At 63.3% G+C, this 23,523-nt stretch overlaps 3 protein-coding genes across 7 annotated transcripts; all 3 read left to right on the top strand.

The window, feature by feature from the left end:
* Nucleotides 1-781: 781 nt before the first annotated feature.
* RAMP2 (receptor activity modifying protein 2) lies at nt 782-3,577 on the top strand. Of its 2 annotated transcripts, XM_051794765.1 has the most exons (5): nt 782-992; nt 1,133-1,283; nt 2,335-2,445; nt 2,786-2,888; nt 3,030-3,577. In XM_051794765.1, exons 2-5 carry the CDS (start codon nt 1,223-1,225, stop codon nt 3,283-3,285), a joined length of 531 nt encoding a protein of 176 aa, XP_051650725.1. In that variant the 5' UTR covers nt 782-992; nt 1,133-1,222; the 3' UTR covers nt 3,286-3,577. The 2 variants fall into 2 exon arrangements, with proteins under 2 accessions (XP_051650725.1, XP_051650724.1); XM_051794764.1 differs by lacking the exon at nt 782-992 and having other exon boundaries at nt 1,078-1,283.
* Nucleotides 3,578-3,761: 184 nt separating this feature from the next.
* On the top strand, nt 3,762-6,517 carry VPS25 (vacuolar protein sorting 25 homolog). The gene is made up of 6 exons (XM_051794763.1): nt 3,762-3,886; nt 4,034-4,179; nt 4,265-4,318; nt 4,723-4,811; nt 5,279-5,354; nt 5,864-6,517. Exons 1-6 carry the CDS (start codon nt 3,822-3,824, stop codon nt 5,974-5,976), a joined length of 543 nt encoding a protein of 180 aa, XP_051650723.1. The 5' UTR covers nt 3,762-3,821; the 3' UTR covers nt 5,977-6,517.
* A 4,633-nt stretch (nt 6,518-11,150) lies between these two features.
* WNK4 (WNK lysine deficient protein kinase 4) lies at nt 11,151-23,059 on the top strand. 4 transcript variants are annotated; one of them, XM_051794739.1, is made up of 20 exons: nt 11,151-11,691; nt 16,785-16,957; nt 17,166-17,386; nt 17,478-17,635; nt 18,181-18,269; nt 18,345-18,564; nt 18,640-18,970; nt 19,131-19,261; nt 19,334-19,401; nt 19,492-19,633; nt 19,704-19,820; nt 19,889-20,044; nt 20,320-20,377; nt 20,520-20,654; nt 20,779-21,365; nt 21,609-21,684; nt 21,797-22,220; nt 22,356-22,558; nt 22,674-22,777; nt 22,872-23,059. In XM_051794739.1, the coding sequence occupies exons 1-20, from the start codon at nt 11,248-11,250 to the stop codon at nt 22,872-22,874; spliced, it is 3,840 nt and encodes a 1,279-aa protein (XP_051650699.1). In that variant the 5' UTR covers nt 11,151-11,247; the 3' UTR covers nt 22,875-23,059. The 4 variants fall into 4 exon arrangements, with proteins under 4 accessions (XP_051650699.1, XP_051650698.1, XP_051650697.1 ...); XM_051794738.1 differs by having other exon boundaries at nt 21,588-21,684; XM_051794737.1 differs by having other exon boundaries at nt 21,579-21,684; nt 22,674-22,771.
* Nucleotides 23,060-23,523: the final 464 nt, after the last annotated feature.

The raw sequence follows: 23,523 nt of genomic DNA, 5'->3' as shown, positions 1-23,523 counted from the left end.
TGCCCATCCCCTCCGGATGCCCCAGGAGGGAGGTGGCCATCCTCGCCCCGGGGCCGTGCTGAGATCATTGGGTGTCTCCCTGGCAGAGGCTCCTGCCACCCAGCCGGAGGCTCTGCTGGCTCCACCAAAGAATGAAACTGGGGGGCTCCAGCCCTATGGCCACTGGAGTGCCAGGGATAGCTTCCAGATGTGGCCACTCATCTGCAGAAGGTCCCGTGGTGCCCTGGAGTGATGGCTGCTGTGGCCTGGGGAGCATCAGACAGCTCCCCAGAACCTCTGCTGGGGAGCTAAAGACCGGACTAATCTTCTTTCCACAGCAGGCAGGGTCCCTCTGAGCTGTGCTTCACTGCAATCCAGTCCCCACTCTGCACGTCTACAGGTGGCTGTTAAAGGGGAGGTTTTGAGCTGCACTCTGCCCCTGGCCAGGGGTGAAACGAGCTCACCTGGCCTCAGCCTGGTCCTATGAGGGAATGCTGCGGCCCCATGGGCTGGGGTCACCCTCAGTTGGGGGACATGGGCCCCTGGGCGGGATCTGCTCCAGGAATAGGGGGCTCCAGCAGAGCTGGGCAGGCACCGGGCTGGGCGGTGCAGGAGGAAGGCGTTGGGGCCAAGGACTGTCAGGGTCGGCCAAGTCTCTGCCCTCTCCCCACCTCCTCGGCCTCGTGCCTGTGGGCAGGTCACGTCATCACCCTTCCCTCCTCGGCCGCGGGCCTGGGCAGGGGCTGGAGCTGCCCCAGCTGTGCCGCCCGTGGGGCAGATGTTGGGGCCATTGGTCCCCCTGCCTCCCCCATCCCTGGGCGGCAGCGCCCGTCTGGGGACATTGTGCTTCCCCGTCCACTCCCCCCGCTGCTGGGCTGCCTGCCCTCCACGCAGGAGACGAGGGATTTCACAACCCAGCCCAGACAGGATTAAAGAGAAATACACAAGTAAACAAATCGCAGCCTCGTAAGGCTGGACGTGCTGTGCGGGGAGCAGAGCCTCCGGGCCAGCGGGTGAGGCACGGGTGTCGCGGGTGCTGGGGCGCCGGAGCAATGCCCGCGGGGGCCGGCACCGCGCGGCACGGCGGAGTCCCGCCGGCAGAGCCGCTTCAGAGCAGCGCTGAGCAATCTCATTTTTCACACGTCTCCTGTAGTCAAACTGCCCCTGTCAGAGGAAAGGAGTTGCTTCCTGTTATTTCCATTGAAATCCTTGTCCCGGTCGTTAGCCGGCAGGCTTTGGCAGGATGGCACCGCTCGCACACACAAGCTCCGGCCACCTCTCCCAAGGGCTCCTGCTGCTCTGGGGTAAGTGCGCGGGGGGCGGCCCCGGGGGCTCCGCACCTCGCACCACCCCGCATGTGGCCGCCCTCCCACTCGCGGGGCCCAGGGTCGGGGTCTCGGCTCAGCCTGACCCACCACCTACCCCGGCATGGGACCAGCCTGAGGGTGGCTGGGACAGCCACCGTCAGCCTGGCCAGGGGTCAGTGGCAGGTGGGTGCTGGGGGCAGCCCCCACCATGCTCATCCCCAATCTAGCAGGGAGCCCTGCAAAGCCCTGAGCTGCAACAGGAGCCGCAGCACCACAGGCAGAGGGGCTGGATGGGACCATTGGGGATAGAGACTGGGACAGGGTGGGCTGCCCTTTCCTCAGCCACTGTACCAGCCCAGGAGCACCCCGTGGCCAGTGCCTGGCTGTCCCAGAGCTCCCCATGAACGGCCTAGGCAGGGCCCACTGGGGCCCGCCAGCATTGCTGCCCCACACCATGGGCCCTCAGCCAGGGGTGGAAGATGGATGGGGCGGTTTCCTTGGGCCATGGGGCCCCGTGGGGCAGGCGAGACATGCCCCACGCCCTTGGCAGGCTGTGCTGGGCGTGGGACTGATGGCAGGCGGAGGGGCTCTCCGGCAGTGCCGTACTGTGTCCAGTGCTTCCTCTTCCTGCCTCAGCCCTGTCCAGCTGCAATGCAGCCACCCAGGGCAATAGGGCGGTGCCTGCGCTGGCTCCCCATGGGCAGTGGTCATGGCTCACCCCTGTGCTGTGACCACAGCCCAGGGACCACTGCCACCAGAGAGCTCCTCTGAGCCCTTCAGCAGCTGCCCACAGCCTGGCTGGACCCCTCTGCACAGCCTCTGCCCATCTGGGGGGCTGGACACTGTGGCCCCAGCATGTGCCAGGATTAGGGCAGCTCACCGTCCTGTACCCCAACTGCTGGCTCCAGTGGCCCCCAAGGGACACTCAGAACCAGTTCCCTGCTGCAGACCCAGCCTCTGCTGAGGCAGCTTCTGTGCGTGGAGCCCTACCAGCACCTGCCCCCCTTGACCCTGTGTTGTTCCTCACCCTGTGTCCCCCCTTCTGCAGTGCTCCTGGGGACTGGGCTCTGCCACGCGGACACCGAGACAAAGGGCTTTGGCCAGGATGCCGGGACAAGCTCGCCCATGGCCATGTCCAACGGGACAGCCCAGCCCATGGGTGAGTGCTGGGGCTCAGCAAGGGCTGTGTGGCCCCCTGGGCCCAACGGTGCCCTGGCCAGGGCTGGCTCTGCACCATAGGGTTATCCTCCCCCTTTCCGCTGGCTATCCCCAAAATAGCTGGCCCGTGCCAGCCAGCAGCAACCTGCCCTCCCACTGTGCTAGTGGCATTGCCCTGGGACTGCTGTGGAGTCTGGGCAGTACCCCAGGGCTGCTGCAGGGTCTCTCCCCCACCTTGCCAGTGTCTCTCCCGCTGGCCTGGGTGTCACCTGGCAGCAGGGGCAGGCAGGGATGTGCTATGGAAAGGGCGTGCTGCCCGTGCTCAGCACCTTTCCCCACAGAGGGAAATTACTCCGACATCACACAGAAGTGCTGGGATTACTTCGTCTACCTGATGAGGAATGTGACAGCATCGGAGCTGTGCGAGTGGAAAGTCATCAGGAGGTATGGGGTGGTGGGACCTTCCCCTCTGGCAGCAGGGCACAGGGGCTGGGCAGTCCAGAGGGGTGCTGCTGGGCTGGGGATGGCCCGGGGGTCTGTGCCCTGGTGCTCTGTCCCCTGCCAGTGCCCCGGCTGTCTCCCCAGGCCCTACAGCGACCTGCAGTTGTGCCTGGAGCTCTGGGCCGACCGCCTGAACTACAGCTACCCCAACGCACTGGCGGAGCAGTACATCTTTCAGAGCCACCACCGCTACTTCCACAACTGCACCCTGGAGCACCCGGTGTACTTCGACCCGCCCGAGGATGTGCTGCTGGCCATGATCATCGCCCCCATCTGCCTCATCCCCTTCCTCGTCACCCTGGTCATCTGGCGCAGCAAGGATGGCAAGGCACAGGCCTAGCGCTGCCACCCCGTCCCGCGGCGGGGCACGGAGCCCCGGCCACCCGAGCCGTCCCGTGGGCTCCCGGGGCCACCGCCCCGCGCTGCTGGGGCGGCTGGTTCCTGCCTTCCCCCGCGCCGCGGCCCGGGATTAAACGCTTCTCCCCCCACGCCTGGCTCTGCTTCTTCCGTCGTTCGATCCCGCCGCGGGCCTGCCACGGGCCCACTCCCGCCGCCAACCCCGCCCCGGCATGGGCACGCCGGCAGCTTCTTGCCGTGGGGAACGTGCCTCGCGGGACACCGGGACCGGGAACACGGGGACCGGGAACAACGGGACCGGGAACAACGGGACCGGGAACAGGGCGGGGCCACCCCGTCCGGGAGGGGCGAGGCTCGGAGGGGGCGGGGCTCGGAGGGGGCGGGACTGCGGGGCGGGACCCTGCAGGGAGGGCGGGGCCTCGGTGGAGAGGGGCGGGGCCTCGGTGGAGTGGGCGGGGCGCCGCGGCCGCGCCGGAAGCGGGCCGGGCCGGGCCGGGGCGGAAGGCGGCGGCGGTTCCGATGGCGGAGGCGGAGGCGATGAGCTTCGCGTGGCCCTGGCAGTACAGCTTCCCGCCCTTCTTCACGTGAGCGCGGGCGGGCACGGCGCGGGACTGGGCGTGGGGCTGGGTCAGGGCCAGGGGGATCAGGGCGGGGGACGCGGGGCACCGGGGGCACCGGGCCCGGGGGCTACCGGTGCCTCGGCGGCCCCGCGCTGACGCGACCCCCCGCAGGCTGCAGCCCAACGGCGAGACGAGGCAGAAGCAGCTGTCGGCCTGGTGCGCGCTGGCGCTGGCGTACAGCCGGCGGCACCGCCTGCCCGCCATGACGGTGCGGGAGGCGCAGGACATCCCGCTCTTCGCCAACAGCCGCCTCCAGCGTATCCTTTGGGCCCGGTGCCCGCGCCCCCGTCGCCCCTACCCCCCGACCCCGCCTCCGTCAGCGCCTCCTTAACCCGCGCCCAGGGAAGCTGCCGCTGGAATCCATCCAGGTGGTGCTGGAGGAGCTCCGCAAGAACGGTGGGTGCCTTGTCCGTCTATCCGTCCATCCGTCCGTGCCCCGGAGCGGAGCCGGTGCCCGCCCCGCAGGACAGCTCCGTGCCGGGGCAGGGACTGCCCATCCCATAGATTTGGGCTATGCCGCAGCCCGGGCTGGTTCCTACGGCCATCCCTGCCCGCGCCTCCACGGGACCCAATCCTGCCGTTGCAGGCAGATTTAGCTGAGGAGGAAGAGGGGTCTCAAAAGAGAAATCGATTTCTGTAGACACAGCGATATTTAGGAAGTTGGCGTGAGCAGCTGGGAGGAGGCTGGACCCTGAGGCTGCCCCTGGGTGCAGTGTCTGGCATGTGTCCTGAAATCTGCACATTTGATCCTTACTGCTGACTTGTGCTCTGATTCAGTCTCTGTTCCCTGTTGTTTTTAGGGAACCTGGAATGGTTAGATAAGAACAAAACCAGCTTTCTGATCATGTGGAGGAGACCAGAAGAATGGGGAAAGCTCATCTATCAGTGGGTGAGAGAGCTGCACACCCAGACCGGGCTCAGTGTCTGAGAGGACAGGGGGTCCTGGCTGCTGTTTGGGAAAGACCACTGCAGTGTTCTCCTCTTGCTTCCTCATTGCTTTTACCTTTCTGCTTCCATTTCTCCCTGTTGCAGGGAGGGACGGGGTTATCAGCAGCTTCTTGCTTGCTGTGAGTTGTGGGTGCCACTGTCTGCCCCCAGTGCCACTGGCTGTTCCCTGGTGAGGACAGGACAGTGTCACTGTGTGTGGTCCAAGTCCTCACTGCAAAATGTGGGCAGGAAGAACCGAGGGGCAGCGGAGGAACTGTCTTTGTCCCCTCAGGCTGCACTTCTGACCCTGCTGCCCCAGGCTGCCGCTGCTCCTTGAGTGCTGTGCACACTTTATGTCCCGTGCTCTGGGATGTACGAGGATGTTCAGCCACATGGATGAGATTTGCTGTGTTGCCTTTCTGTTTCCAGGTGTTGAGGAATGGCCTGACCAACTCTGTGTTCACGCTGTACGAGCTGGCCAGCGGGGATGATACCGAGAGCGAAGGTAATGTCGGGGCTCGTGGTCTAGAGCAGGTTTTCAGAGCACGCTGGGTTGGAGCATGTAAACAGTTAATTGTCAGATTATAGTTTTGTAGATTAAATATTTTGAAATCTCACATGCAAACTTGCCCCCCACACCACTGGCACGTGCTGCTGCGAAGGCTTTTAACACTTTGCAGGAACATGTCCCTCTGTAGTTGCATTTTCACTTCCCCAGTGCCCAGCGCTTTCTCTGTTGAGGTGAGGGGTGTTTTGTTTTCATGCCGAGCTCCTGCACTGCCTTAGAGGCTCCTGTGACTCATCCCTGCTGTCTGGTGTCCTTCAGGCTTTGTTCCTGAAGCAGTGATGTAGGGATGAGCCTGTCAGTGTAGCCGTGTGACTCTCGATTTGCTGTAGTGTTACAGTGCTCTTCAGAGCCCTCTGCTGCCCCCAGTCCATGGACCTTGCAAGCCTGTTTATTTCCTGATGTGATTTTTTTTTTCCCTATTGATGAGGATCTTGGTCCTTCCCTAGAGTTCCATGGCTTGGATGAGGCTATGCTGCTCCGTGCCCTGCAAGCCTTGCAGCAGGAGCACAAGGCTGAAATTATCACACTGGATGATGGCCGAGGCGTCAAGTTCTTCTGACAGGAGGCCCCTTCCCTTCCCCAGCTGCAGTCTTCGGTCTTGCTGACAAGGGTCGCTCCCTGGGCCTGGATTCACACCCTGGCTGCAAGTAGCTGCATCCTCAGGATTTCTTGGGGCAAGGAGAGTCTGCGAACCCTTCCGAAGACATGACTTAGAAATATCCCGAGATCCTCTGTCTGTCTGTTCTTCCTCTTGATGTGCTTGAGAGGCTAAAGCTGCTCCAAGCAGTTCTGAGAGGGACCACCCAGTAGTGAAACACTGGGGCTGCTGCTGGTCCCTCTTCCTGTGACAGCCTCGGAGCAGTCCCAGCTGGCTGGTTGAGCTTGTCCTCAAAGGGCCCCCCATCCCTCTGCCAGCCACGTGCCTGGGCCCCCCGGTCCCACTGCAGTGCCCAGGGGTGAGGCAGGAGCAGGGGACTGGCTGTGGCTGCTGTGCTGTGGAGGCCCTCAATGGCAGAAGGAAATGCACTTACCGCCAAACGGGCTGGGGGATGCCAAGGAACTAATTTCAGGTGATTAAAATGAAATGTATTTATAGAGCAGCCTGGGTGTTTTCATCTGTCTTTATTTTTCCATCAGAAACAAAGTGTACCAGATTCCTGCCCTTCAGTCCTGTTTCCTCTCTGCCCTGAGGGAGTGCAGTGGTGCTGGTGAGGGCTGGGCCTCCCCCAGGTGGGAAGCAGCAGCACAAGTGCTTTTCTCCACTTGGCAGGGCCATGGCCCGTGGGAGCCCTCACTGCCCATCTCAGGACAGAGACATTTACTTTAATTTTGCACATGCAGCCTGCTGGAAGCCCCTGGGTTTGTGCAGAGGTGATGGGGTAAGCTCTGTACCACTGTGGCTGGTAAAGGGATGACTCAGCTTTAGACTCTTGGTGCTGACAACAAAGTCCCCAGCTTGTTGGAAGCCGTGGCCCAGGTACAGTTGCTGACCCCGTGAGTCCTGGGGAAGCCAGATGGCTGTGCTGGGGCAGGATCATGCTCGCCTCTCTGTGGTGGAGGCTGGGGGCAGGACAGGAGTGACCTTTGGTCAGACCAGTGTGGTTGTTCTGGGGGTCCGGCACCTGCCCTGGCCAGTGCTGACCAGCATGTCCAGCCTGCCCTGCCCTTGGGGACAACCCAGCACTGGTGTCACTGCTGCTGACAGCCAATGTCAGTGTCAGGGAATCCTCGGTGTAGGTGAGATGCTGGAGTCCAGGGGCTGCAAAATTTAAAACTTTCCATTTTGTAGCAGGAGCCCGTTGACCTCAACGTGGTGGGATGTGCTGCCCTGGTCTGGGCACGTCTCTCTGGAGCTGCAGCTGAAGCTTAGGCTTCCCGTCCGTGCCCAGGGACAGCAATGCTGTGGAGGAATTCCTGAGTGCCAGCACTTCTCCGCTGGAGAAAGGCACTGGCAGTGCTCGTGGTGAATCACTGACACACTGGGCAGGTGTGGTCTCCAATCCCTATGAGCTCTGCCATGGTGCTGCCGTGCACTGACAGCACTGAGCAAGGCCAGCAGAAGCAAAGGCTGTGCCACAGTGTGTGCCAGGAGCCCCACAGCACGTCTGTCCCCACAACTGGCTCAGGCTCTGCCCAGCCCGGGACTCACTGTGTCCCTTTGTGTCTGCAACCACCGAAGTCTCTGTGTAGGATCTGTCTGCTACCAGTGTCTGCCCTGGACTGCCTCTGCTTCCCTCTCCATGCCACTCACATTGCCCCTACCCTCCCTGTTTGCTCTGCCTGCCTCTGTGGCCGCAGTGCTGTGCCTGAAGGCGTCTGCACTGGATCCCAAACAGCAAGCCTCCAGCAGTCAGGCTCAGGGTGTCTGTCCTTGCTGTCTGTGTGCGTGATGTGGACCTCCCAGCACTGTGTTCCGAGCTGGGAGTGCTGTCTGTAACCTGGCTGTCCTTGAGGGAGTCTGTGTTCTTAATTAAATTCGCTCCCTTCTTAGGAAATGGCTGATGTGATATTAGATAAGACTAAAACTAGCTTTCTCGTTCCAAGGCGCTCCTGGCAGCAATTCCCTTCTCTTTTTCAGCTTCCTATTTAGTTTGCTTACTCAGTGAGAGGAGGAGCAGGAAGAGTATGTCCCCTTTGCGGAATGGACACGGTGTAAAATTCCTTTTCCACACCCTCTGGTCTTGTTATTAGAGGCCACATCCAGCCGTGCCTGTGCAGACCCTGTGGGACCAGCTGCCCATGCTGGGCACCATAGTGGTGCTGCTGCAGTGAGGTGTCACTGCCAGGGCTGTGGGATGGGTCCTTGGGATGGCAGATGTGCTGCTGGCTGGTGCTGCCGCCCTGGAGGGAGCAGGTGTCCCTCTGTGGAGGTGCTGCCCAGCCCAGCCCTGTGGAGGTGGCGTTTCTGGGGGGGCTGATGCAGCCCCCTCCTCTGGCCCATGGCCCCTCAGAGGCCCTTGCTGCGTCTGGCCAGGGTGATTAGGACTCACTGGCTGGGGCGAGGCACTGCTCAGGGGCTCTGGTGCCGAGATAAGGCACTATCAGGCCAGGCACACTCAGATCCCACTGGTTTGGGAGGTAAGGTGCCAAGAGGGGGTTTATTTAATGTGGCTGCTTAGGAGCAAGAGTTGTTTCAGTTTGATAAATTTATATGCTGGGATAAACTTGCAGGCGGATCCCATCTGTGCCTCTGGGCTGAGGAAATCCTCTGCAGTGATCTGCCCAGGGTTACTACCAGAGCTGAGGTTTGGGTGCCATCTCCTTCTCCCTGAACTCACATGGGTTAGAGCAAGAAGGGGCAAGGCAGCTCCTGTGGGCAGAGGGTGGTGAAACCAACTGTGAAAAAAGCTCTGGGTGTCCCTGGAGCCCTGGACCCTTCCTGGGACGGGCACCTTGTGCCACGCAGCCCCAGCTGTGCATCCCCATCTCTGGAGGGGGACACACACCTTTGTCTGGGCCCATCCTGGCCTTTCTGTGATCCTACCCTGAGCTCCGGAATCAGAACAGACAATTCCTGGCAGGGCTTGCTGGAGCCCAGAGCCGAGCAGGGCTTTGATTCATGATCTGATTTTAAGGAGAGTGATTACACAGTCCCCTGTTCTCTTCCTGGCAGCCAAATGCAGGTGAGAAATGGGTTATGTTCCCTGATTGCAGCGGTTCCTCAAAGCGAGGGCTGGCACTGGCATCCACAACCCAGAAATGTCACCCTGATAACGCTGGGGAGCTGCAATGGGCACCTGATTGTGGAGCAGGAGCCCTCTGTTTTCAGGCCAAGTTGTCTCCAGCTTGGTGTCCCTGGCCAGGTCAGGAGGGGAACTGTGCCCCTGCCTGAGCTGCCTGCCCCCTGCCAAACTCTGGTGTGAGGTGGCATTTGGCCGGGGATGACTAGGGAATTTCTCAGACCACTCATCAGGGATGTGTGGGAGGGCAGCAGTCAGAGTAAACGTCACCCCTAATTTCCTCTCCTGTCTGCAGGGGCCTCACTGGACTGGAATACTCCCCTGCGCCTCTGGGATCTTCCAAGGCATCTCATTTCATGATGAAAAGCCTCGATAAGGGGACATGTCCCTGCCAGCAACCAAGCCGAGATCTTTGCCTGTCTCCGTGTGTCTCACTGGAGAGAGATGGGGCTCCCTGCCAGTCTGGGCCATGTTCCTGTGCCTGGACAGTGCAGGGTCCCTGTCAGGGAACCCTGGGTGGGGGCAGCCTCAGAGCTAGCCCACAGGGCCATGGGCAGCATGCCCCCCTTTCTGGCAGTGCTGAGAAGGGCTGGGTTCACCCGAACAAAGTGCGTTGTTTGATAGAGCTGCGTCAAACCGTGTTGCACCTGACAACACGAGAGTCACCCATGGCAGGGCCACCCCAGCGCTGCACCCACAGCCTGTTGGTCCCGGCCTTTGGGCTCCCGTGGCCATGGTAGCCCAGTGCCCCGGCAGCAGGTAATGCCCTGCAGGGGCCGGTGCTGGACACAGTGTTCTGCCAGCAGTGGTTGTTCCCCCAGGACCGTGCTCCTCACACACTCCAAGGAGTGCAGGGCTGGCTGGGGATGTCACTGCTCCCTACTCAACAGCCCGTGCTGCACGAGCAGCTCTTGTCAGGGAGGCGTCGGTCAAACCCCTTGTTGGGGAGGGGGTTCCCGGCTCCTCCAGTGCTGGAGAGCCGAGCTGGAAGAGCTGGTCATGTGGGGGGAGCAGAGGGGAGATCGGCGGTGTGACACAGCTTGGCCATGGTTTCTGTAGGAAGCACATTTCATTAAATGCTTCTCCCTCCTCCTGCCACCAGGGATTTGTGGGGAGCAGCGGTGTCGGACACGGCCACAGCCGAACTTCGGGTCAGCAGCCCCAGTTGCCCGGCGTCACACTGTGGGTGCCAGGTGCGTTTAGGAGGAAATGGCAGTGCTCCAGTATGGATCCACTCCTTAATGTTTCCCGTATCGTTGAGTAGAAACAATCTGACCTCAGGGAAAAGAAATTAGCGGTGGCCTCAATTGCTTTGTGTTTTATGTAAACAACCTCACCGGCAGAACAACCTCCTCCTTCAGCCTGGAGAGACAACACGCTCTTGTCCGGCTGTTGGCTCCCGCGGGGCTGACACACACCTTCGACTCTTCCTATTTGCGTGACCCTAATTTCAGGATTTCAGACTATAGTGAACCCGAGCAGGGCTGTCTGGGGCGGCGTGGGGGGACCCGTGACCGGGCAGCGGGACGCGGCTGCTCCCGGACACACTGCTCCGTGACCGGAGTCAGAAACTCCGAGGAAACGTCTAAACCAAGCGCGTTCTTAAGTCCCGGCTCCGGCTGCGTCGGTCACAGCGGCCTCGGAGACCCGCAGGGGCGACAGCGGGCGAGGGGCTGCTCTGCGGGGAGGGGAGGGCGTGAGCCTTCGGGGCAGCCACGGCAGCGCGGCCCCGGGTGGGCGCCAGGCAGTGACCCCCGGCCAGGAGGGGACACCCCGCATCTCGGGGGGATGTCCACCGTTCCGCTCCCGGCGGGGCGGCCGGGTGCGATGCCGGGGCTCTCGCCCGCTGCGCGCAGCCTGTGTCCGCAGCCGCAGCGCTGGGCACCGTTCCGGGGCCGCTGCCCGGTGCGCTGTCGGTGCCTGGTGCGGGGCCCCTGCCCGGTGCGGGGCCGGTGGCGCAGAGCGGGCGGGGGGCGGTGGCCGTGCGGGGGCGGGCCCGGGCGGGGCGGGGGCGGTGCCGCCGGGCGGGGCAGCGGCGGGGCTGGGGCCGGTGCCCGGGCCGGGTCTCGGCGGTCCCTCTTGGCTGCGGGGTCGCGGCGGCAGCGGGTGCGAAGCTGCGCTGGAGCCGCCGCCCCGGCCGGGCTGAGCCGATGCTGGCGGCCGAGCCCGCCGCTGCCGGAACCATGTCCCAGCCCGAGGCGGAGCGGACGGGTGACGGCTCCGCACCGGAGCCGGAGCCGGAGCCGGGACCGGGGCTCCCCGGACGGGCCCCTCACCGCAGCCGACGGCCCTCGGGTCGCGACTCCCGGCGCGCCTCCTTCCGCTTTAACCGGCGGAGCTCGGCCGAGCTGGAGCTTCTGGGGTACCCGGCGCCGGACGGAGTGCTCGGGGGGTCGCCACCGCCGTCGGGCGTCGTCGGGCTCCGGGAGCCGGAGGAGACGGAGAGCGAGGAGGTGGAGACGCGGGCGGTCGCCACCTCCCCCGACGGCCGGTTCCTCAAGTTCGACATCGAGATCGGCCGCGGCTCCTTCAAGACCGTCTACAAGGGGCTGGACACGGAGACCACCGTGGAGGTGGCTTGGTGCGAGCTGCAGGTACGGCCCCTGCCAGCGTCTCCGCCCCTGCCTACTCGCGCTCTACCCGCGCCCGCAGACCCCTGCCTCGGGGCAGGGGGCTCGAGAGGGGTACTTGGACCCTTCTCCGTCCAGTTTCCCTGGCATGTGCAGGTCCCCAGGCCTGAGCCCACTTACCCCTGCTGCCTGCCTGAAAGCTGTGTGGGACCTGTAGGGCACCTTCCCAGGCCAGAGCCTGTTCTAGCAATGGCAGGGACTCTCGAGCCCCCACTTCTGCCAGGCACTACCAGCCAGTCGGGCAACAGCAGCCGGGCAGGGCAGGGACCTGTGGCTGGGCACGGGCTCCCCTCGCTGCCCTGCACTGTGCCGATCACTGCCAGTGCCTTGGTGCCTCGCGGGGCTCCTGGCCCGGGCCCAGACTCCTGCTTAGCACCGCCGCTCCTGGCCCTCCTGCCCATCACGTGCTGTTTTCCGTTTGCCTTTTTGCCGCCTGTGCTTTGGAGCATGCCAGGGGACCCAACCTCTTGGTGCCAGTACCTACTCTGGGGCTTTACAGGTGGATCCAGGATGACCTGCTGGGGCTGAACAACCCCCTGCCTTTCTGGTGCCCACCAGCTTGCATATTTTCCCCTGGGAGGGCAGCGAGGGCAGCAGTGCCCTCCCTGCCCGTGTGTCTGTGCCAGTGCTGGAAACAGCTCCGAGGTTTGCTCCAACAGCCCTTGGTTTGCTCTGGAGCACATGCCTGCAGCAGGCGGGGGCTGGGTGTCAGCTGGGAGCAGGGTACAACACGACCTTGATGTGCTCTGCCTGCTTGACCTTTGCTGAAGTAGAGTCTCTGGGCACCTGTGTGTGGTTTCTGTGATGCTGCCAGGGGCTCTCTGCTGGGAGCAGCTACCTGTGGTTTTGCAGGTCTCTGAGGAACGTTCCTCTCTGCTGACATATTCCTTCATCCCCTTTGTTGCCTTACAGCCTGACAGCAGGATGTAGACAATGGGATGCTGAGGGCAGTGGTGAAGATGTTGCTTGTGCAATGCCTTCACCAACTTATTGTTTTTGATGGGGGTGATCTTGCCCATGGAGGTGCACAAGGAGAGCTGTGCCATGGGGCTCCCTTTTCTCCTTGAAGCCCCTGGGGAAGGGCTTTGGTGAAGTCCAAAGTCTCCCACAGGCTCCTGGCCCTGGGATGGCTGCTGTGGTGGGAAGGTCCAAGTCCTTGTTGACACAGAAAAACATGTCTTGCGAGTTTGTTGAATTGTTCCTAAAAGCTCGCTGCAGTGGCAGGTGTCTGCCTGGGCTGGGTCCTTGGGGTGGCTGCAGCTCAGCAGAGCAAGAAGAGATCCTGAGGAGAGAGGTGGGTAATTTCTGGAGGGCTGACTGTAGCCTCTTAGTGAGGAAGGTGAGGATTGCCCCCCCTCATGGGTTGCACAGAATTGCTGAGAGTTCAGTCCGGAGCCGAATCAGTTCTCCCACCCTCATGCAGCCCCACAGCTCCATCCAAATGTCCCTGACCTCTGCTGAGTCCCTTCGGGTGGCAGCTGCTGCTGGGGATAGGCTCTCCTTGGTGAGACCAGGACCTTCTCTGGATGAGTCAGCCGTGCCCAGTGCTTCCCACTCAGCTGGCTCTGTGTCCCTCCCTGTGGGTCTCAGCCCCGTGTCACAGCTGTGCCCCAGCTCCCCTGCGCTGGCACCTGGCGTGCACAGTGGGACTGGCAGCACATCTCCTTCCCTGCCCTCCTGCCCATCCCTGCAGCTGTCCGCAGGCAGTGCTGGTCATTTGTGAGAGGCTGCTGGGGAGTTGAGGCCGCACCATCCTGGTGGGGGAAAGGAAGCTGGGAAGCAAAATGCTCCCGTGCCTCAGTCCAGCAGGCACATGCTGGCCCCACTGCTGGTCCTGCGAGTCACCAGGCAGGAGTGGCAGGAGCCACTTGCTTGGTCCCAGGGGAGCTGGCAGGGGGTGGGTGTAGAGAGGTCGGGGTCTAAGCTGAGCTCTTGGCAGGGACCCTCCTGTGAGCATCCCATGGTGTTGGGAGACCTGGCAGACCTGGCTCTCCTTGGCCTACACCTTGCCAGGAGAGCACAACCAGATCCCTGTGGGCAGCCCCAGCCCCGCTCCCCCCCCCAGTGCCACCCCCACCCCTCTGCCCCAGCCCTCTCCCCTCCCCACCCACTATTTGGCTTCGTCCCACTGAGCACTCTTTATCCAGTGTCTCTTGTCCCCAAATCCATGTCCCACAAAGGGCTGAGAGCACAGAGGCAGACTTTTAGAAGTTTGTTTTTTTCAGCAATCATGCAAAGAGTTGGACACTGTGACACAAATATGGGATTTGGAACCGCAAATAAAAGTGGTTGTGGTTCTGCCATTTTAAAAATAGCTTTGTCCTGTGCATGTCACAGTTCTCCTTCTATTGCCTTTCAATTCCAAATGAATACCTAACCTCAGGCCTGACCTGTTCTGCACCAGCGAGCCTTGTCCAGCTGCTGTGATGGATCCCAGTCCCAAATCCCATCTCTCCTTACTGTCCTCGCCCTGCCCTTCCCTCCTTGGAGTCTGGCAAACTCTAGGTTGGTTTTGCCTGTCCAGTCTTCCTGTGAGACCCCTCTGGGGACCTGCCCAACCCCATCCCCTCGTACCACTGCCCCCTACTCCTGAACACAGTGTCTGTCTGTGCCTCCTGCCTGTGTCCACAGCCCCGCTGTTTGTGCTTTCCAGCTTTAGCCCAGGACTATTTCTGTGGTAGGTGCTGCGGGCAATGGGGAAGGAGGAAGCAGGGAGGAAACCGGAGGCCCAGAGTGGGGTTGGGCTGTAAATACCTGTCTGTGATTGATTTTCCTGTGGAACCCCTTGGGACTCTCCAGTGGGCAAGAGCATCCTGGGCAGCGGGTGCTGTCGTGCCTCCCCTGGCTCCAGCACCCAGGTTGGACTGGTAACCTCAGCCAGCAGCCCCGGGGCTGTGGGGCACCTTGTGTGTGTGCTCACATGCCTGTGAGCACGCAGGAGCTCCCTGCTCAACAGGGCAGACCTGTGGGCAGGGCAGTGAGGCAATGGCACCCACTGCTGCTGTAGAGTTGGCTCCTGTGCAGGAGAATTGGGACTTCCCTGTGGCTGGAGGTGCTGTGGCCATGGCTGGGCACTCTCCATGTGCCCCACTGTGGTGTTGCTGCGAATGCTCCTCCAGAGTGCGAGTGCCACTGTGGAGCCAGGGCCCTTGAGGGCTGTGGGAGCAGGACAACCAAGGGCTATGGGAACAGGAGAGCCCTGGGAGTGCTGCGGAGTGTGCTGAGCGCCAACACTGCCAAGTGCTGGGGACAGGTCCTGCTGCAGAGGCAAGAACCATCCTCGGCCACCATGCCCAGCCCTCCCTCCTCCCTTGCTGGCTTCAGCTCCCGGTGTTGGCTGTGCCGGGCTCCCTGGCAGCCAGCTCCTGGCTCACAGGATAGGGCTGGACTACTGCCACCAGCTCCTCACCGTCCCCACACCACCATCCCCAGTGTCCTACTCCGCCCTGTGCAAGTGCTCTTAGGAGAGGACGTGGTGTGCCCGTGCCATGCAGCATGTCCGTGCTGGCAGCCCTGCCTGCCCTGCCCTCCCTGGTGCTCCTCCAGCCACGGATCCCCACAATCAATGGGGAGAGCATCAGGATGCCTGGGACCAGGAGCGGCTGCTGCTTTGGTCATGCATGAGGAATGGTGCCAGGTGAGCAGCCCTGGCACAGGCTCAAAGGACACACTCAGCTCCCCCAGACTTTGCTCCAGGCACAATGGGAGAGGAAGCCTTGTGCTGGGGTCCTGCCTGGGGTTGGCACAGTGGGGGCTGTGCTGGCACAACCGATCCAGGCAGGATCTACTCTCACTGAGCTGGGAGAGCCATGGCCACCCACAACTCCTTCTCTGCCCCTGTTCACAGCCCATGACAGCTTCCTTGTGCCCTTGCAGGTTTGTGGGGTGCAGTGAAGCCTCTGGATGCCTCTGTGGGCAGTGGGGAGCCAAAGGGCGTGATGGTGGCTGTGGCACTGGGCAGGGCAGCCGGTGATTGCTGCTGGCCATGCAGGGGTTCAGGGGCTGTTTTCCTCCTCGTGTATGAAAGGTCCCATTCATCCCACTGCAGCAGGCTCAGGTTCTCATCTGGGCTGAGCCGGTCCCTGAGCGTGTGTTAAATGCGGGGGGGATTATGAAGCGGCTCCAGTCCGGCCGTGGGGCCACCTGTGATGCAATGAAAATATTACGAAAGCTGCTGTGGCTGAGGGATGGCAGCCACCGGCCAAGGGAACGAGCACGGCTCTGGCAGCACTGGCAGTGGGAGCTCCACGGCAGCTCCGGTTTCCTTGCCTCAGAGCATGGGCTGGGCAGGGGTCCCAGCTGGAAGGCCCCCAGGCTCTGCAGCAGCTGAGCTCATCAGGACCCCAGGCTGTGGTGGAGTTGTTGGTGCTCCTGCTCCTGCTCCTGCCGGCACTCACACCTGCCCCGCTCAGGGCAGGATCCAGCTCCTCTAGCTCTGTTCAGTCAGCTCCACCCTTCCCTGCACTCTTAGGCTGTGTCCCTCCAGGATGGACGGTTCCGTCCCCTCCGCTGGCCCCGACCCCAGCTCCACTCAGCACCCTCGGCTTCGGTTTCCAGTTTAATTAACTAGAGCAGGAGGAACATGGAAAAACCTGGGCTGGAGCCTCCCCCGCCTGCTTTCCCCAACAAAGGCCTCATTGAGGCTGTCCCGGCACCCCGCCACGCAGAGCTTGGTGCCGGTGGTGCCCCGGCAGGGGCAGAAGGGCCGTGGCCATCGGGTCTGCACAGGGCAGGATGGCAGCCGCTGCTGCAGAGCCCCTGCGCGTCCCCTCGGCAGGACGGCTGCAGGGTGGGCTTCCCTGTCCTGTGGGGAGGGGGTGGGCTCCGGCTGGAGGCTGAGCGAGGGGAGGGATGGGCGGCCCCAGCACAGGACGGCGGGGAAGCACACGAGCTTCTCAGTGCCTCTTCTGTTGTGCACATACCCAGAGCAGGGGGAGAGGGGTGGAGGGGGCCACGTTCTGGGGCGGCCCCAGCCCTGTGTGCACCGCTGTGCCGGAGGACAGCAGGTCTCGGCAGGACCCCACGTGCCCCCCTCACCCCCTCGATGGCTCCCACAGACGCGGAAGCTGTCGAAGACAGAGCGGCAGCGGTTCAGCGAGGAGGTGGAGATGCTGAAGGGGCTGCAGCATCCCAACATCGTTCGCTTCTACGACTCCTGGAAGTCAACCATCAAAGGGCAGATCTGCATTGTGCTGGTCACAGAGCTCATGACATCTGGCACCCTGAAAACGTGAGCAGGGACCGCTGGATCGGGGTGTGCAGGGGAGGGGGCAGGGTCCCTGCTGAGGTGCTCTTCGTTGCTTGCCCGGTGCAGGCACCTGAGTCTGGATAGACTTGGCACGGCAGCAGGAGGAGGGTGGGCTGGGGCAGGGTTGGGGCGTGGTCTGAGCCCTGGGGGTCTGAGCCCTGGGGGTCTGAGCCCTGTTGGTCCCTGGCAGGTACTTGAAGCGGTTTAAGGAGATGAAGCTGAAGGTGCTGCAGCGCTGGAGCCGGCAGATCCTCAAGGGGCTGCATTTCCTGCACACCCGCTCCCCTCCCATCATCCACCGTGACCTCAAGTGTGACAACATCTTCATCACGGGCCCCACGGGTTCGGTCAAGATTGGGGACCTGGGCCTGGCCACACTTAAGCGAGCCTCCTTTGCCAAGAGTGTCATAGGTGGGGTCCCAGCATGGCTGGGCTCGCAGGGGCTGGGGGGGCTGCAGGGGGTGGGTTCCCCAGGGGTACTGAGCTCCACTGCCACCTCCAGGCACCCCCGAGTTCATGGCACCGGAGATGTACGAGGAGAAGTACGATGAGGCGGTGGATGTCTACGCCTTCGGGATGTGCATGCTGGAGATGGCCACCTCAGAGTACCCCTATTCCGAGTGCCAGAACGCTGCCCAGATCTACCGCAAGGTCACCTCGGTGAGGCCCCAGCCCCCGGCGTGGGTGACGCTGCTGGCTGATGCTGCAGGAGCCAGGAGAAGGGGCAGGGGGAGGACAGTCAGCTGAAGCTGTCAGGCCTTGCTGCTGCCCAAAATGTGTCACCGGGAAGGTTGTGCAAGTGGTTAAAGATAGTCTGGTCAGTGAGGGGTTGCTGTGCTGGGGCATGGAGCTGCGGGTGGTGGTGGTGGTGGGGCCACGGCTTGGCCAGACCCTGTGTCCCTCACCCTACACTAGGCACTGCCAGCACATTAATGGGGTGGAACAGGAGCAGGTCTGCTTGGCCACCCCCTACATAGGGCATGGCATCTGCCCTGGCCGGTCACAGCCAGTTCCTGCCAGCTCCTGCCTGCTGGGGTGGAAACCCAGAGCCCCAGGGTATCCTGGCCTGTGCAGGCACACGTGGCTTGGCCATGGGAGCTGCTGCAGCTCCAGTGGAGCCCTGGGCTGGTTCTTCTCCGGGCCCTGGGAGCCCGGCATTGCGGCGAGTTGGCACAGAAGAAGGTGCTGACATTCATCACCCCCAGGGCCTGAAGCCCAGCAGCTTCTACAAGGTGAAGGTGCCAGAGCTGAAGGAGATTATTGAAGGCTGCATCCGCATGGACAAGAATGAGAGGTGGGGTCAGAGCACGGGTGTGGGTGGCACGGTCCCCCTTGGCCCCCGGCCCTTGCTGAGCTGTGTCCCCTGCAGGTACACCATCCAGGACCTGCTGGAGCACTCCTTCTTCCAGGAGGACACGGGGGTGCATGTGGAGCTGGCTGAGGAGGATGATGGTGTCAAGTCTGGGCTCAAGCTCTGGCTGCGCATGGATGACACAAAGAAGCTGCACGGCAAATACAAGGACAACAACGCCATCGAGTTCCTCTTTGAGCTCCACAAGGACGTAGCAGAGGAAGTGGCCCAGGAGATGGTGGGGATGGGAACAAGGGAGCCCTGGGTGCTGTGGGGTCCCTGCACCCCAAAGTGACAAGCTTCCTCCATGCAGGTGGTCCTGGGCTTCATCTGTGAGGCTGATTACAAACTGGTGGCCAAGGCGGTGAGGGATCGTGTGGCTGCCATCAAGCGCAAGCGGGAGAAGCTGAAGCGTGTCCAGGACGTGCCATCACCTGCGGAGCCAGAGCAGCCGCCGGGTGTCCTGCAGCTGCTGGAGGAGCTCAAGTCCCCACGGCCACCCGGTGCCCCCGCGCCTGCCCCAGCCATCCCCGGCTCCAGGGACTCCGTCTTCAGCAGCACCTTCCCCCCGGAGCCTGAGGAGCCCGAGGCCGACCAGCACCAGCACTTTGCCTACCAGCACACCAGCTACTCCTCGGCCACCTGTGCGTAGGCACTGGGTGGGCAACAGCTGGGTGGGCAGCAGGGGACCTGAGGCGGGAGGTGGGTGGGGGATCCCTCTCCTTCTCCCAGCCCCACAGCCCTTTCCCAGGCACTCAGCTGGGGAGGGGACTTGCTCTGGTTCATGCCAGCGCTCCTCCACAGCTGACTGTGAGACAGATGGATATCTGAGCTCCTCCGGCTTCCTGGACTCCCCAGACCTGGCCCACCGCAGTTTTGTGGCTGGGGACCCTGCCAGCCCTCCTCCCACCCGGCCCGTGCGCTGCTTCCCCACGGTGAGTGCGGCCCTGTGGGTGGGTGGGGTCGGGGTGGCTGTGGCACCATCTCACCCTGTCCTCTCCCCTCAGAGCATCGCGGTGCAGCTGCCCACAGAGCGCTTGCCCCCCGCTAGCGGCTTCTCCTCCCCGGTGGACAGGTGAGGCTGGGGGGCTGGGTGAGGGCTGGATGGGGAGTGTGGCACCTGGGAATGGCCACGCTAACGCTCCAGTGCTGGGGCTTCTTGCAGCTACACCTCAGATGTGGCATCGGGCATGAGCGATGGCTGCGAGGGGCTCTCGGCCAGTGAGCAGAGCACGAAGCTGCCGCCCAAGCGAGCCTCGGGGAAGCTGCTGCGGCGCCGAGCCCGGTCCAGGCTGCGCATAACCAACGTGAGTGCCACGGGTGCCAGGCGGGCACCAGGCAGGCGCTCCCAGGCTGAGCCAGCTCTGCCACCCACAGATCTCCGACAAGAGTGACCGGGTGGTGGAGTGCCAGCTGCAGACCTACAACAACAAAATGGTGACCTTCAAGTTTGACCTGGATGGGGACAACCCGGAGGAAATTGCAGCTGTCATGGTGAGTGCGGGGTGAGGGTGAGGATCTGCCCAGCTGTGCTAGGTGCTGACCAGCCCCTCTGCCCCCAGGTCCACAACGAGTTCATCCTCAAGTCAGAGCGGGATGGCTTCATCAACCGCATCCGGGACATCATCCACCGTGTGGAGACCCTGCTCCGCAAGGACGGGCGCAGCGGCGCCGAGCTGCCCAGGAGCCCCGAGGCTGAGGGTGGCGTGGGCAGCCCCGTGAGTGCCAGCCCGGCCCTGCCAGTGCTGGCAAAGCTGCTGATGCTGAGCGTGCCTGGGGGTGCTGCCTGGTCCCAGAGAGCCCGGGGGGAAGGGGGTTAGGGTACAGGGTCCTCCTGTGGTCACTTGCCCACTGCTGTGACAAGTGGTGGTGGTCCCTTGCCTGGCACAGCCTCCAGCTCCTGTCTCCCCAGGTAGTGGGGCCAGGGTGGGGCTTAGCACAGCTTGGCCAGGGCCTCTGCCCCAGTGTTGGGCTTAGCTCATCCTCCTTGCAGGTGGACCTGCAGCTGCAGGGGCTCTCGCGCTCCATCTCCTCCTCATCCTCGCTCAGTGGTATGTCTGTGCCCCTGCGTGGGCTCTTCTCATCCCCCCCAAGCCCCATGCAGGGCGGGGGACAGCTTCAGCCAAGCCTGGGGGGGTTCTCATGGGGCACGTCCTGCCCTGGCTGAGCCTGGTTGTCACCCCTGTGCTGCAGATCTGAGCTGCACCAGTCCCAGACTTTCTGTGCAGTCCCCCGTCCCGCCATCATTGAGCCGCTCCCCGTCAGAGACTGACCTGGCCAGCCCTGTAGAGGCACCCAGAGCCCCGGCACCGCTGGAGGCCCCCGCAGGTACCGGCACTGGCAGGGCTGGGCGTGTCCATCGCACCAGGGCCGCTGGATCAAGGCTCTGGGGTGCCTGGGTTGGGGAGGAGGGGGCACTCGGGAGCCACTCCTGATGCTCCTCTCTCTGCAGGCTCCGTGCAGACCTGGCCACTCATCTCAATGGCTCCCTCCTGGCTCACGTCGTCACCGGTGTTCCCACAGACCCCCACAAGGACCTCAGAGGGGCCTGTCCCACCGGCCCTGCCCCAAGCACTCCTATCCCCACAGCCTCTCCCCACGTCCCCTGTCTCCTGTGAGCTCAGCAGCCCCCTGAGCCCCCCTGTGACCAGCACATCCTGGTCCCCCACCACTCCCCTCCTGACCCTGGCCAACGTCTTCTCCTTGGCAGTGATGAGCGTGGCCCAAACGCTGCTGCCCACTGTCTCCCCTATCGCCAGCTCAGGTGGGCACCTCTACCCTCCACTGCTGCCACGGCCAGAGAGTCTTGTCCTGGGGGCCCCACGCTTTGTCTACCCCGACCCCACAAGCACAGTCAAGCCAGTCCCAGCTGGCAGTGGGATCCTGGAGTCAGCAGGGGCTGATGTCCCCACTGCCGGGGGGCCCATATCCTTCCCACCCCCAGCACCAGCCCCAATGTACCCCACAGACAGTGAGGCCATGGGCAGTCCCCTGCCACCGCTGAGCTCGTCCACGCCAGGGAGCCCAGAGAGCAGCACGGTGAGTATGGGGGTGCAAAGGCTCCTCAAGGCTGCTTGAGGTGAAGCTCAGTGCCAGGGGGGCTGGGTGGTAACTGCAGGGGAACAGGAAGCCTCATGGCTTGTGGAACCACTTGGATACAGGGAGGAATGAGTGGGCAGTGGGTTCCAGGAGCAGCAGTGGGGGAACAGGACATGTGGGGGGACGTGGGAAGGGGCAGCTGATTGTGCTCAGGTCCCACAGGTGCCACCCTGTGTCCCCAAGCCCAGCCATTCACTCATCGTGTCGGAGTTGCCGGCCCCCACCGTGCGCACGGCCCAGCTCTCACCCATCAACGAAGGTGAGGTGGGGCAGGGCTGGGGCTGCACCGGGGCCATGCCCATGCTGGGGCACGTGATGTTCCCACCAGCCCATGACCCCTGAACCCCACCAGCTGCCCCTGTCCCCAGCAGAAGCCAAGCCCCAGGTGCTGGGCCGGTTCCACGTGATACCAACCAAGGACCTGCCTGTGCCCTCCCCTGTGCAAAACGGGAGCAGCAGCGAGGGAGAACAGCAAGTGGGGCCAGTGAGTGGCTCCCCGCCTCCCACAGTCCCCGACACGAGCCACAGCTCAAGCAACGACTCGGATGCAGTGCTGGAGGCAGCGGAGCAGGAAGCCAAGGCTGAGGAGGTGCTGGCCAAGGAGGGCACCATGCCAGTGGCACCGCTGGAGAGCGACCAGGAAGGCCCTGGGGAGGAGGGCACAGACAGCACCCCCCAGGCCGTGCTGAGCCAGGTGTGGCTGAGCTACCCCCGCAGCCTGACCTACGTGAGCAGCGACGACACCGAGAGCGAGGACGAGGAGATCTGGGAGGAGCTGCAGAACCTGCGCCAGAAGTGAGCAGGAGGGTGGGCTGCACCCAAGAGGTGACGCGGGGCCTGCAGGAGGGGACAGGTCTTCCCACCCACCCCACGTGGGAGGGCGATGCTCCTTCCCCGAGGCTCTGCTGCCACACCCCCTGTCCCCCGCAGGCACCTGGCCGAGGTGCAGCTGCTGCAGAGTGCCCAGAAGAAGGAAATTGAGGAGCTGTACCTGAGGATGGGGAAGCAGCCGCCACTGGGCATCGTCTCTCCTGCCGCCATGCTGTCCAGCCGCCAGCGCCGCCTCTCCAAGGGCAGTTTCAACCCCTCCCGCCGCAACAGCCTGCAGCGCCTGGAGCTGGCACAGCCCGCAGGTGACAGCCCCGCTCCCGCTCCCCTCAGAGCCCTGAGCTGGGCAGGGTCAGTGGGATCCCTCCGGGCTGGGTGTTGCAGGGCCGCTGCCCCGGCTCAGGGCCGCTGTCCCCGCAGGCATCATGCGCCGTAACTCGCTGAGTGGCAGCAGCACGGGCTCGCAGGAGCAGCGGCTCAGCAAGGGGGTGACCTTCGCCGACGACCTCGGCCGCATGGTAAGGGTAAGGGTGAGGGTTAGGGTGAGGGTAGGGGTCAGGGTGAGGGGTGGGGGCTGATCCTGGCATGCTCCCAGCTCATGGCCACCTCTCTCCACAGTAGCCGGCTGGCCAGCAGTGACTCCATGAACTACCTCATCGAAGTGCCTGTGGCCCCAGGGCAGAGCCCCTGCACCCCCTGGAGGGCAGTGCCAGCCCCGGGCAACCCAGACCTGTGGTGGGGACCCCACAGGCTCTGCAGGGGCAGTGCAGCTGGCCGGGGGCAACTCTGTCCCACCTCCAACCCTGTGCCCCCGGCACCCTCCCCGCTGTCCCCAGCCCCTTTGCTGGAGGACATGTGCCAGGTGTCCCCACCTCTCATGGCTTTACTGAGCTGAGCCCACCCCGGAGCCCCTGCTCGCCCCAGCCCTGCACCACACTGATCTCCATCCCCCTTCCCACACGGGCCTGAGCCCCCCGCCCGCCCTACGGGGTGGGATGAGCTCCCCATGGCCCTGTCACAGGAGCACAGGAGCACCAGGAGCCGCAGGATCCAGGAGCAGTTTGTTAAGAACTGGCGTGAAGAAGACATTTTCATAAACACGGATTGAATACAAATGGAGTGTGTGTGTGTGTCTACTGGGTAGGACCTGTGGCTGCTGGCCTCGCTGTGCCACAATAAAGACCAGAACAGAAAATCCTGCCCCAGCAGCCCCCGAGGGGGTGAGATACTGAGCCAGGCTCTGCCCAGCAGGTGCTCCACGGGCACTGAC

Source organism: Manacus candei, unplaced genomic scaffold (assembly GCF_025592945.1).
Source record: "Manacus candei isolate 608988 ecotype Guabito, Panama unplaced genomic scaffold, ASM2559294v1 h1tg000040l, whole genome shotgun sequence".
NCBI classification, from domain to species: domain Eukaryota; kingdom Metazoa; phylum Chordata; class Aves; order Passeriformes; family Pipridae; genus Manacus; species Manacus candei.
The sequence above is the reverse complement of the archived record's forward strand: the minus strand, read 5'-3'. Positions and strand labels throughout refer to the sequence as shown.